The sequence below is a fragment of the Haematobia irritans genome, chromosome 2, assembly GCF_050003625.1.
Source record: "Haematobia irritans isolate KBUSLIRL chromosome 2, ASM5000362v1, whole genome shotgun sequence".
Lineage (NCBI taxonomy): Eukaryota > Metazoa > Arthropoda > Insecta > Diptera > Muscidae > Haematobia > Haematobia irritans.
Genome location: NC_134398.1, coordinates 124,822,054 through 124,835,918, shown reverse-complemented (window position 1 = coordinate 124,835,918; position 13,865 = coordinate 124,822,054). Strand labels below are relative to the sequence as shown.

General features: G+C 30.2%; 1 protein-coding gene across 1 annotated transcript; it reads left to right on the top strand.

Moving 5' to 3' along the window:
• The first annotated feature begins 5,693 nt into the window (after nt 1-5,693).
• Nucleotides 5,694-6,863, top strand: LOC142225050 (uncharacterized). The gene has a single exon (XM_075294826.1). It carries the CDS (start codon nt 5,694-5,696, stop codon nt 6,861-6,863), a length of 1,170 nt encoding a protein of 389 aa, XP_075150941.1.
• The last annotated feature ends 7,002 nt before the right edge of the window (nt 6,864-13,865 follow it).

The following is a 13,865-nucleotide window of genomic DNA, read 5'->3' as shown; positions in this document are numbered from 1 at the left end:
GAACATTTATATCTTACACCACTGTGATTAGTGCAAGTGGTGAAATAATTTTTAATTTTTTTTAAATTTATTATATTTCCTAAATCTATGATGGTTGTGTTGATATAACGTTCCAAAAAATCTTTCTTTGCACGTCCCACAAGAAAAATACATTTGTATTTGTTGAGAGGGGCTAGAACGTCACCAATACTGCAATAATCTAAAGAGCCATCTCGCCAATCCAATCCATTGATAAATTTTTTACAATAAATATTCTTTTTATACCCATCTTTTTTTAGCTCTCTACTATCAAAAGGGGGTCGAAACAAAAAGTTATTTGGTGTTGAAGAAGATCCACACATAAACGATAACTCCTTCATATATATACATTTATCATTTCCGTGGCAGTATTGGAAGTCTACAACCGCAATATCTTCTCTTTTGAAAGTTGACATTTTTAATAATTGATACCAGTAAAACACAATGTTCAAGGAGGTGGTTTATATTTCTTTAGAAGCAGATACTTCAAGCATAAATGACCACAATTGAATGTATTAAATTTTTGAGTTCTATTATAATTATATGTTAAGTTGTTCCCAAGATATTTTACAACTTCAAGCGGTGGTTGAAGATTCCCGAAACTATCATAGTATTCGACTTCTTTATAATTTTTACTGTAAGCTACCCAGTGTGTACCGGAACCATTTTGAGTATCCAAGTTAATAATACCACATTCTCTGTTATGGGTTGTTTTTGGTAATTTATCGCGCATGTAAACTCCTCTAAAAAAGGGTATGAATTTTTTACCAAAACAATTCAAATCAAAATTTGTGAGTGCTCGTTTGGGCAGCTTTTCTAAAAGTTTTTTGGAGCATTATTTGTATAGATTCCAAATCCAGTTTTATAAGGTTTGAGGAAAAGTCCTTTTCCAACTGCTATTGCTTCCATGGTTTTATTGTGTCTAACACTCTCTTCGAGTTCTTTTTTTGCATTTTTTGTAGCAATTATAGCTTTTGCTATGGCAGAGCCTCCAGACGATAGTGCTCCCAATGCTCCAAGACCTGTCAGAATGGGTACCAGTGGAAGGAATCCACCAATTTTTGGGACGTTTATAACTCGTGGTACTAGAGCTTTTGATTTTTTCCCATGAAGTGATTTTTGAAAAACTTTTCTGGCTATTTTGATAGCGCTATTAATATCTAATGGTTTTTCGTTCTTCAAAACAATAGTTGCGTTTTTAATTGCTTTATGAAATAATCTTTCACCACATTTAGTATTTTTTTTTTTTTTGGTTTCAATCCCTAAACCAAATTTTGCTTTTGCTTTCATTATGTTAGTTACGACGTAGGCGCTAATTTTTTCCCCTATAGAACTATTTTCAGCTTTGACTCTATTCCAAGCTCTTTCCGCAAGTTCTCTATCAGCCTGATTCCGATGATTTAAATTGTCGCTTTTTGAATATTCAATATCATGTACTCGACAAGCCTCATCCAATGGGTTTATACCTTTATCTCCTCTTTCCAAACGGGTCTTTAATTTTGTACCTGGTCCACAGAATTGGTAACCAGGAAGGTGAAGCTCAATGGGTAGTTTATTTATAATTGTATTCAGAAGACCTCTTCCATGAACGTACCGTTTTGAAATAGGTTTCTTCCCTTTATATACAATCATTTTATACTAAATTTTATCCTAAATGTATGAAAAATAATTTTATATAAAGATTAAAATCATCTATAAAAGGTTTAGTAATGAAAATGCATCTTGTTAAGCAACAATCAAATATCGTGGTGAGAAATTTGGATTTCACAGAATCACACAAAAAAAGACATAGTGAACTTCTGCCAAATTCGATTAGAGCTCTGATAGTAGGTCCCTCTAATTGTGGCAAGACCAATGTTATGATAAGTCTAATAGAGAGCGCAAACGGATTAAAATTCAGAAATTTATATATTTATTCAAAATCTTTATATCAACCAAAATATGAATACTTACAGAAACTTATTACTTCTGTGAAAGGAATGGGTTATTTTACATTTTCAGACAATGCTGATGTTATTCAACCAGATAATATAAAACCAAATTCCATAATAATATTTGATGATGTAGCATGTGAAAAACAAAACAGCATTAGATCATACTTTTGTATGGGTCGACATAAAAATGTAGACTCTTTTTATTTATGTCAAACCTATACAAGAATTCCGAAACATCTAATTCGCGATAATGCAAACATGATTATCATGTTCAAACAGGATGATCGGAATCTGAGAAATATATATAACGATCACGTTGGGAGTGACATGAATCTGGAAAAATTTGTGGATATTTGTCGTGAATGCTGGAAGGATAAATATGGCTTTCTTGTAATTAGTAAAGATGATGAATTCCATAATGGACGATATAGAAAAGGCTTTGATATTTTTATACAACTTTAGTTATAATTACACTCTTATATATAGAGGACGTTAAGGTTTTGCTTATAGAAGATTACATCTAGTAATACAAACTAAGTTAAAATGGAAGAATCAATTTTGAAACAATTAGTAAAATCACGAAACATTTTGAAGAAAAAGTTCCAAAGCCTAAAAATGGGTGAGGAAGAGACAATTAAAGGGTTACAAAATACATTTAAACCCTTAACTGAACCTCTTAACAAACTTGTAACATTAACAAACGAAAATGTTCACAATAATTCCTTAATAAAACCTGAACAAAATACGGAGATAAAAAATATATATGCAAAACGTCTTATTACTAGCACACCACATAAAACGAAAAACCAAGAGAGTGTTGGTAGAAATATTATTAAAAGCGAAAAATCTAATATGGATAGTACAATTTATCCTAATAATGATGAAATGAACTCACAAGGAATTTCGGAACAAGGAGATGATGAAACATTTTATTCACAGGATGAAAGTAGTATGACTTTATCCTTTATGAAGAAAAATAATAAGTTGGATACAGTGTTTGGACCTAATATAGATAAAAATGGAGAATGGAAGTTTGGTAACCAAGATCTACATGTAAATAATGAAAAAATTATTATTGGAACTCAACGGTGGCATTTTACACCAGGATTATTTGACTTGCTCTTCTCAAAACATCCTAAAAACTATGATTCTACAGAACTGGATATTTATAAAACTATATTAAAAAACACAAATGCTCACAGAGTAAATTTTGATCCGAATGGTAGGATAAAATCAAACAAAGGGTACAAGTACAAAAATATTATAAAAAAGATAATTGATACACACATTGGTAAAGGATTAATGACATTAAATTTGCAAAAACCCTGCTATATATACTGGGATGATCCTAACGAGTTAGTAGATCGTTTGAAGCTCTTGTTAGCATCACAACAAGCTGGTAATAATAATCATTCCAATGAAATTGTATCAATTATTGAGGAATTGCGCGAAGCAAATATAATAAAGTAAAAAAGAAAACAAAATATTAATAAATTTTTAAAACCTATGACCGTTGACAAATTTGGACATTATCAGCAACGTTACCGGGATAAACAACGGCAAAATGTTTCGCAATTTTTGGGGATCACTCTGGACTCACATAACAACCTTAATGTCCAAAATAAAAAAATTAAAAACCTTGCTCCCCCAACAGGACCCACAGACGCAGTCAACCAAACATATTTATATTCACAAATGCAGTACATACGAGAAGATTTCCAGAGAGATTTAAATAATGAAATAACAAAACTTCGGGAAGAAATATCTCAAATTGAACACAGCATTTTAGATTTGTTTGAATTCTTAAGACTTGGGGATAACTCAGCTCACATATAATTTAGTTTAATATCGTATGATTGTATACAATGATGGAGAAAAGGAATGTAGTAAATGAACTACATACACAAGCTCGTAGAAATTTTAAAAAACGCAGGGTTATAATGAAAGGAATTGATGACCTATGGCAGGCTGATTTAGTGGAAATGGGTGCTTATTCGAACCAAAATAATGGATATAGATTTCTGCTCACTGTTATCGACACATTTTCAAAGTTTGCATGGGCTGAAGCCATTAAATCAAAAAAATCTATTGATGTGTGTGAAGCATTTCGAAAAGTATTGGAGTGTGGAAGAAAACCTAAAAACTTACAAACTGATGATGGAAAAGAATTTTTTAATAAAGAATTTGATGTATTAATGAAAAACTACTCAATAAATCACTACTCAACGTACAGCGTAATGAAAGCTTCGATTGTAGAACGATTCAATAGAACTTTAAAAGGTATGATGTGGAAGGAGTTTAGTTACAATGGAACATACAAATGGTTACACATTTACAAAAATTTGGTTAAGCAGTATAATGAGAAAAAACATCGCACCATAAACATGATTCCTGCCAATGTTAACTCTTCAAACGAAAAATATTTGCTAAACACAGTGTATAATCATTTGAAAATTTTTAAACCATCACGATTTCATATTGGAGATCACGTTCGCATTAGCAAGTATAAGCATATATTTGAAAAAGGATATACACCCAACTGGACCACTGAGATTTTTAAAATACGCTCTATTCAAAATACAAATCCAACTACATATCTCTTGGAAGACTATAAGGGAAATCCAATAAAAGGTGGATTCTATAAAGAAGAACTTTTGAAAACAAAGTATCCTGATATATATCTTGTAGAAAAAATATTAAAAAGTAAGGATAATAACGTCTTTGTGAAATGGTTGGGTTTTCCCAAAGAACATAATTCCTGGATAAATAAAAATAATATACTCTAAATTTACTATATAAACAATAAAATTTATTAAAAAATTAAGTACCTTTTGTGTTTTATTTATTCGTATTCCAAACTTCATTATGTTAAGAACACTAACTTTGAGCGGAAAAACTTCAACTTTGCATTCAGTTTATTCCCCTTCTATAGACTTATCAGATAATGAGTATGAATGTTGTCTAATTGATTTCCAGTCATATAATTCGATTCCAAACGTGGACAATGATAATAATCTCTTCCATATCGGAGATGATACCATAGAAGTTCCGATTGGATCTTATGAACTACAAGATGTAGTTAACTTTTTAAAAAAAGAGTACAAGGATAAAAACCCAAATAAAACTATACAAATAGAAGCAAATAATAATACTCTACAAATTGAGATATTATCCTCGCATGACTCTGTATTTTTAAACCGAAAGCGGTCAATTGGTAAACTTTTTGGTTTTAACGAAAACATATTAGAACCCGCCAAGAAATATGTTTCGAACTTACCAGTAAATATTTTAAAAGTAAATGCAATACAACTACATTGTAACATTGTAACGGGATCCTACATGAATAATCATCCTTCACATATTATTCATGAATTTTCACCAGATGTACCTCCCGGCTATAAAATAGTTGAAAGACCTAAAAATCTCATTTATTTACCAGTAAACGCCAAAGAAATAAGTTCTCTTGAAATTCGAGTTGTAGATCAGGAAGGTAGATTAATAAATTTTAGAGGAGAAGAAATTACACTGCGAATTCACTTGCGTCCAAAACGAAAATGATAATTTATAATAAATATAAATATAAACCTGATAATTTAAACAACGTCATTAAACCACACAATAAATATAAAAATAAACGAAATATTTCCCACACTATTACTCAAACTGTCAAGCGGGAAACACCACGCTTAACCAAGGAAAATAAAGCATTCTTAAAAGAAATCAATCTACAGGTGAATCAACATGTCTGAAATTTTAAATATAACTGAAAAACCATTTTCCGATGAGGATATTATAAAAAGAGACTATCACAGCTATGTTCCTTACATACAATCCTTTAAAAACAATGATGAAATACGAATTACTATTCAAAACCAAGACTTATATATTTTACCATCGGAAAGTTATATTTATATTGAAGGAAGCTTAAAAAATTCAAGTGGAATAGATGTTGCCAGCGCCAGATTGAGAAACAATTGTGTGGCATACATGTTTGATGAAATTCGATACGAAATTAATGGAATTGAAATTGATCGCACCCGATATCTTGGAACTACGACAAAAATAAAAAATTTTATTTCACTAAATTCATTTGATAATAATATGATGACTAATGCTGGATGGAACATAGATGATGATTTTACTCAAAATTCTTTTAACTTTTGTATTCCTCTTAACCGATTACTAGGGTTTGCTGAGGACTATAATAAAGTAATTTGTAATGCGAAACATGATTTAATACTATTGCGTAGTTCGAATGATAATAGCGTCTGTTACTCAATAGATGATAAAGAAGACATTCGCTTAACGATAACCAATATTGTGTGGAAAGTTCAACATATACAATTATCTGACTATAAAAAGCTTAGTTTTTTGAAAACAATTAAGGATGGGAAATCACTACCAATTGCATTCCGAAGTTGGGATTGTTATTTTAACCCCACATTTCCAGGTGGAACCAAACACAGCTGGAATGTAAAACTTTCAGCAAATAGAGAAAGACCCAGGTTTATTGCATTTACATTTGAGAAAGATAATAAGTTTGTACACTGCAATCTTACAAATATTAAAGTGCACTTAAATTCAGATACTTATCCTTATGATGATTTAAATTTGAAATTCAATCAAAACCGTTATGCTATACTATATGATATGTATGCAAAGTTCCAACAAAGTTTTTATATGAAAGAACCTCAACCTCTGTTATCATTCAGTGAATTTAAGGAGAATCCCATAGCTGTTGTAGATATAAGCAATCAAAACGAAGCAACCAAAAGTGGCCCTATTGATTTGAAAATACAATTAGAAACCAGTACTGTAATCCCAGCAAATACTGTCGCATATTGTCTTATTATACACGATCGTTTAATAGAATATATACCCCTAAGTGGAACTGTTAGAAAAATTTTATAAAATATATTAGAATGCATTATACTTACCAAATCATTTTGATTTTTTTAAAATAATAAAAACATAAATATTTCAAATAAATGTTTGTTTATTTATATTTATATTATATTTTCCTAGGTTTGTTACACTATATACATTTAGTCTTATTCTATGTAATTTCATTAGATTCCTTTTCTAATGTATCTATATCTTCTAATAACCTATCTAATTCATACTCTGAATTATTATCTTCTTGTTCTAACGTATCTATATCTTCTAATAATCTATCCAATTCATATTCTGGATTATTGCCTTCTAAAATATAATGATGCCAAGCAAGAGTATTTATTCCATCATTTTGGATATATCTTTTATCATCAGTACTACTTAAAATTACTTTATTTAATTTTGTAGTATATATTTGATGTAATTTTGACTTAAATGTATACATATTATCATAAAATTTAATTTTGTTAAATAAACAATCTTTATATTTATTAATATTGTATTTATTTATAATACACGACTTCACTCCTTTCGCTTTTTTGGTTTCATCACCATCTTGTATAGAATATGAATACATCTTTGACCGCAAACCCACAAATTCTTTCATTATTTGTCCACAATTTTCATCTTTCATAAATCCCATAACTTTCTTATTTACTGAGGGAAATTTGTAAGGGTTATCTGCAGGATAATCGGAAGTGTCAAAATATTTTTCTAAATGTGGTCTAAGATCTTCATAAACATCTTCCGTTTCTAAAGTATATATGAAGGAGTCGGTATCCATATAATTTAGTTTGAAATTATTTGGAAAAATTTCCTTCATTATGCTATAATGGAAATTATACATTTTCCATTTAGAAATTTCTAAAATACAAAAACCTAAATATATAGGTTTATTGTAAACCACCTTTACCCGTTTAAGTTGTATCGCAACCATATCTTCAGAAAATATCGAAATGCTATGAAAATTAGGCTTAGATATCCAATCACTTGCCCCCAAATGGTTACGATTCGTACGTTGCCAATTGGTTACAATTCTGACATCCTTCCTTTTATCGACATTTTCCATGGTTTTTCCATATACCGCATTATTCATTAATTTAAAGAAATTTTTTTCGAAACTATTTTTAGCTAGTTTTCTTAGGTCGGTATTAATATCAATATATTTTTTCATCCATGGTGATTGGTTGTATTTTATAATACGATGAACCTTCTTTAAAATCAATCCATTTTCCAAACATTGAATTAAATTTCTATAGTCGATTACATATTCAGTTTTTGGAGCAAAATCAGTAATAAGTTTTTTACATTTAGACTGACCTACCTGTTTGTTTTCAGCACAAAAAGGTAGGTCATTATGTTCATCATGTTTATGGTATGGACATACGAGGTCTACTTCAAATGTATATCCAACTTTACCATCAAAATCTAGTTTTTTTATTATTTCAGGATTAGATAAGAATTCGAATTCTTCACCTTCAACCCAAATAAAACCACCACATGGTAGAGATTGTGACATTGCACAACCATACAAATTATTAAAATCGAAATACATGGTATATGAAGAAGGTTTTGACACATCGTAATCCCTTAAATATTTATTATTAGATTTACAATATCTGGTAACACATTGTACTATCCCACCGCGTATTCCCTTTTTAAAGAAATTGTACATATCTACATCTGTTAAAAGCTGTAATGCTATGTTCGAACTTTTTAGCATTGCGTCCCACGCCAAGCCTGGAGTTGTATAATAGTGACTGGCGTCAAGTTTATACACTCTTTTGCATAAACTTCTAAATTGTTGGAAAACATCTGTTAGCAGTAAGACGTCAACTTTTAAATATAGTTCCAGATACTCTTTCATGGTTTCACATTTAAAGGTATTCCAAACATTTAGAGCGTGATTATAATTTTCCAAGCTACATTCTTTATTATTTAGAGTACTATAGAAAGTCTCTCTTGGTGGTAACTGTTTTTCATTTAAAACTTCAAATGAATTTAAATATTCATAGGGAAAAACACCTTTCCTTTTGAGGAGATTGAAATGCTCTTGACATTCAAAATGATATTTAATGGAATGTAGCTGGTCATTATCAAGATTATTTGCCAATGAGTCTAAACTTGCTGGCATAAATCTGAGTGTATCTAAGAAGCGTAGTTCCATTGTATCACCATTTTTCATTTTAGAGAAATGGGATAATGAAATGTAAACTTCTTTATTAAGAGGGAGCACTTTTATCTTACTAGATAATTGTCCTAATTCCTTAATAAACAAATGCGAATCATAAGAGGAATAATTGTGGAAATAAATTGGTATGAATTTCGGTACTTGATATTTAAGATTGCACAAATTGTGTGCAGGACCCCTATATTTTCCCGAAAGATGGCAATGATCGCGAACTTTATCATTGTTTAGTCGTCTATTACAAATATAACAATATTTGGCTTTTCGGAAAGCATCTTTTTCTTCTGTTGTTAAATTTTCCATTTTTCTTTTACTTTTTAGATGTGTATTGTGTATATTTTCTACATCTTGAACTAGTAATTCTAAAAATTTTTTGGGAGCATCTTCCCCTACATGTGATTTTAGAATATTTAAATTACTATCGTAAGAACATACAATGTTATATGAAAATGCACATGGTATATGCTTTTGAACATTGCTGCTTTTTGAATTCAAGTCTACATCCATACCTTGTAAAATACATTCAAAATCCGCGTATATGGCAAATGGTACATCCATTTGCCGTTCGTGGTGAGTAAACTCCAACACAGCTTTATCCTCCATAGGCATAATAGTTACAACTCCTCCGCACTCTGATTTATGTTTTTTTAAGGTGTTGAGGCTTGATGTATATTGTAGACATGAGTTGCAAAAAAATCTCTTATTTTTTGATTTCGTAGTTTGATTTTTCAAAAGTCTGTAAGAAAGAAATTTAAGGATGGTATTTAAAAGTGAAAATATACAAATAATTGAAATTTTTTTTTATTTTTGTTTCATAACTTACCTGGAAATATCTTTAATCAAAATGTAATGGAAACCTTCTATTCCTTCCAGTAATATCAGATTTATGTGTTGTTGTTTTTCGTTTTTTGTTAAATAATATGGTCCCACTACCTCAATGATGTCTTCATCGAATCCAAATACATTAACGCTCACATCATTTTGTTCTTCAAACTGTTTTATGTCCCGCAGTTGTGTTGGGAAACTCATATTTTTAAAGCTGACATTAACACCAGTTTGGAGTGTTATTATGTCATGGCTTATGTCATTAATATTATAAGTTCCACACCTTTCAGGATGCATATAGTTTTTAACCGAAGTATCCATAGCTGATATAATTGCCCATTTAAAACAATATTCATCGCTATTTTCGACATTTAAACACGCCAGCTTCTTTTGGAGACCTTCTGGTGTACTTATCCACCGAGATCCTTTTACTAGAGCAGATTTATTTATATTTAATTCTGCTCTAACTATTTTTATTAAAGACCATCCAGAGTCTCTCTCCTGAAACTCAGACATCTTTGTCATAATTTCTATTACTTGGTTTTTTATACGATCCTCAACGTTATCAGCTTTTGTGAGCAAGCTCATTTTCGCTCTGTGAGCCATTAAACTGAATTCACATTCATCGTCACCACCAAGTTTAATATATTCACCAATTATGGTGATACTGAATTTTATAATAACATGCTCTTCAAGTTTTTTTAGAAGCAAATTCATAATTACGTTTTTTATCTCCACGAAGAAGTGTTCAAACATTAAATCATCTTTTTTGTTTGGTATACCATATGTAATAATACGGTCTTTAAAAGCACGCTCTATTATATTATAATCATCATTTTCATCATTATTTTCCAGGCTATTTTCATTTTGTTCTCCTTCATTTGGATTTTTATTTAATTCTAAAACGGGTTCAGAATTTAAATCCATGGGTATAGGAGAATATGACTCCAGACCTCTACCTTCAATAAAGTTATTAACATCATCAGAAATGTGTTGACTGCATAATTCCATATTTTCTTCACCAGAACTTTGTTGGCTACATATATCCATGTCAATAGGAGAATTATAAATGTGTTCTTCTTCTTCTTGAATGTAATCATTCCTATTTTCAAATTGTGGTACTCCATACACAAATTCATTGGAATTTACAAACATTTGTTGTTGAGGATAGTGAGACCATTGTTGTTGAGGCTGCATGGGTATTTGGAAATATTGTGGATAGGTGGGATATTGTGGGTATATATATTGTGGATAGTGTGCATACAACATATTATTAAAAAGTTCGTAAGAACCGGGATATATTGCTTGTTGTATATATTGTGGCATCATAAACGTAGGAGTAATATAATTTATTCTCTCACCATCTTGACCAAATACAGCTTGCTCTTGTTGTTGGATAATGAAATTATTTATTTGATGAGGATCCATTTTTATAAACTTTGATTTCTTTTATTGAGTTACTTGAAGTTTTTTTATTACTTTGTTAAGTTCTAATTTGCACTTTAAAAGTTTAAAATAACTTTAATTTCTTCTTTCTTAGTTTTAAACACAGTAAATATGTATATATTTATATTTTTTTATTGTTTGGTGTGTGTGTTTTTTTTTATTATTTTGTTAATTTTTTTATTTGCACTTGTAAAGTTTAGTATAACTTTATTTTCTTTTTTTAATTTAAACACAGTAAATATGTATATATTTATATTTTTATTACTTTGTGTGTGTTTTTTATTATTTTGTTAAGTTTTAATTTGCACTTTAAAAGTTTAGTATAACTTTATTTTCTTTTTTTAATTTAAACACAGTAAATATGTATATATTTATATTTTTATTGCTTTGTGTTGTTTTTTAATTATTTTGTTATGTTCTAATTTACACATATATAATTTCAAATAACTTTAATATCTTCTTGTTTTAGTTTTAAACACAGTAAATATGTATATATTTATATTTTTATTGCTTGGTGTTGTTTTTTTTTTTTATTATTTTGTTATGTTCTAATTTACACATATATAATTTAATATAACTTTATTATCTTCTTGTTTTAGTTTTAAACACAGTAAATATGTCTATATTTATATTTTATTGCTTTGTGTGTGTTTTTTATTATTTTGTTAAGTTTTTATTTGCACATATATAATTTCAAAATATAATTAATAAATTCACTTTAATTTAATAATTAGACACAGTTTGAATACGATTTTGTAAACGAACGATCTTTGGTAGACTCGAGAGAGGACTAAAACAGATTTTAGAAAAATGTTTAAATGCCGATTTCCACACAAAAAAGCATATTCTTGAAAGTGTGAGATTTTCAATCTCGGTTTACACACATGGATACGAAATAAACCACTTCAAAATTTTCCTGCACACGCATGCATCAAAATATTTATAGTTTCCCTTGTGCGTTGACCTTGATAAAAGGTTTACACACATGGATACGAAATAAACCACTTCAAAATTTTCCTGCACACGCATGCATCAAAATATTTATAGTTTCCCTTGTGCGTTCACCTTGATAAAAGGTTTACACACATGGATACGAAATAAACCACTTCAAAATTTTCCTGCACACGCATGCATCAAAATATTTATAGTTTCCCTTGTGCGTTGACCTTGATAAAAGAGTTTCAATCGATAAATACTAGTTTTACATTAAATTTTCCAAATTTAACGCATCCACATATGTTAAAATGCACATTTTCCCATAATCGTTAACCTTCACAGAAGAGTTTCAATCGATAAATACTAGTTTTACATTAAATTTTCCAAATTTAACGCATCCACATATGTTAAAATGCACATTTTCCCATAATCGTTAACCTTCACAGAAGAGTTTCAATCGATAAATACTAGTTTTACATTAAATTTAACGCATCCACATATGTTAAAATGCACATTTTCCCATAATCGTTAACCTTCACAGAAGAGTTCTGACTAAATTACAGGCGCACATATTTTTAAGGCAGCATAGACACATACATTTCCAAAGACCAACAAATTAATCCATTACACAGACGCATGCTCGTTTATATCCTCATCACATAACACCTAGCGTTTTCAAGGCATATACATATATTATCCTATAGACCACACATGCACACATATTTTTTAATATAGCAGAGACCCATATATTTAGAAATACAAAAAAATAATTCAAGTGTATTGTGGACAGACGCATAGTCCTACCGACCCACACATTTCTATGCACAGGCGCACATAGTTTAAAACCACCCCATAGGGATTCAAGTGTACAGGCGCATAGTCATACCGACCCATATCACTTCACACACGCACATTTCTATGCACAGGTGCACATATTTTAACACTACCCCATAGGGATTCAAGTGCACAGGCGCATAGTCATACCGACCCACATCACTTAACACCCTATTAAATGTAACCTCACACCCTCTTTAGGACACTTTTTCACACATAATTAAACACTCCATTAACAAATTAACGCTCTTTGTAATATGATATTTTTAATGGGGGCGGTAGCCCTTCTCTTATACTACTTGCATACTATGTCGTTTACAAAACAGCACAAAAGTATGTTAGTTTCAAACTCGTTGTAAAACTTTGTCGAATTTAAAGCACTTGGGTATGCGAGATCTCATTTGGTGCATCCTATCTCGTATACTTTGATGCACTAAAGTATGCAAGCTTTAACTTAGTTTTTAAACTGTGCAGAATATGAAGCACGTTAGTAAGCGAGTTGGATGATTAATGCATCCATCCTCGTATACAAAAATGCTGTAAAGTATGTAAGTTTTAATCTCTGTTTCATACGATCGCTCACGATGAAAACCGTAATCTTGTATGCGTCGTAGAAAAAATTGAGTATGGTCATCAGTTTGTATTTGAAAGTTGTGCCAAGAGGACGTGTTCTCGCGTGTGCGTTTTTTGTTTTGTTAGAGTTATTTGTTTTTGTTTTGAGCTCTGATAGCATAAAGCTTTGGTAAGTAAACCCCACTGTTTTTGTTTTTTTACTTATTTTATTTGTAATG

Bases quoted from the DNA above. Each gene is read 5' to 3' on its own strand.
- LOC142225050 (XM_075294826.1), top strand. From the start codon at position 5,694: ATGTCTGAAATTTTAAATATAACTGAAAAACCATTTTCCGATGAGGAT.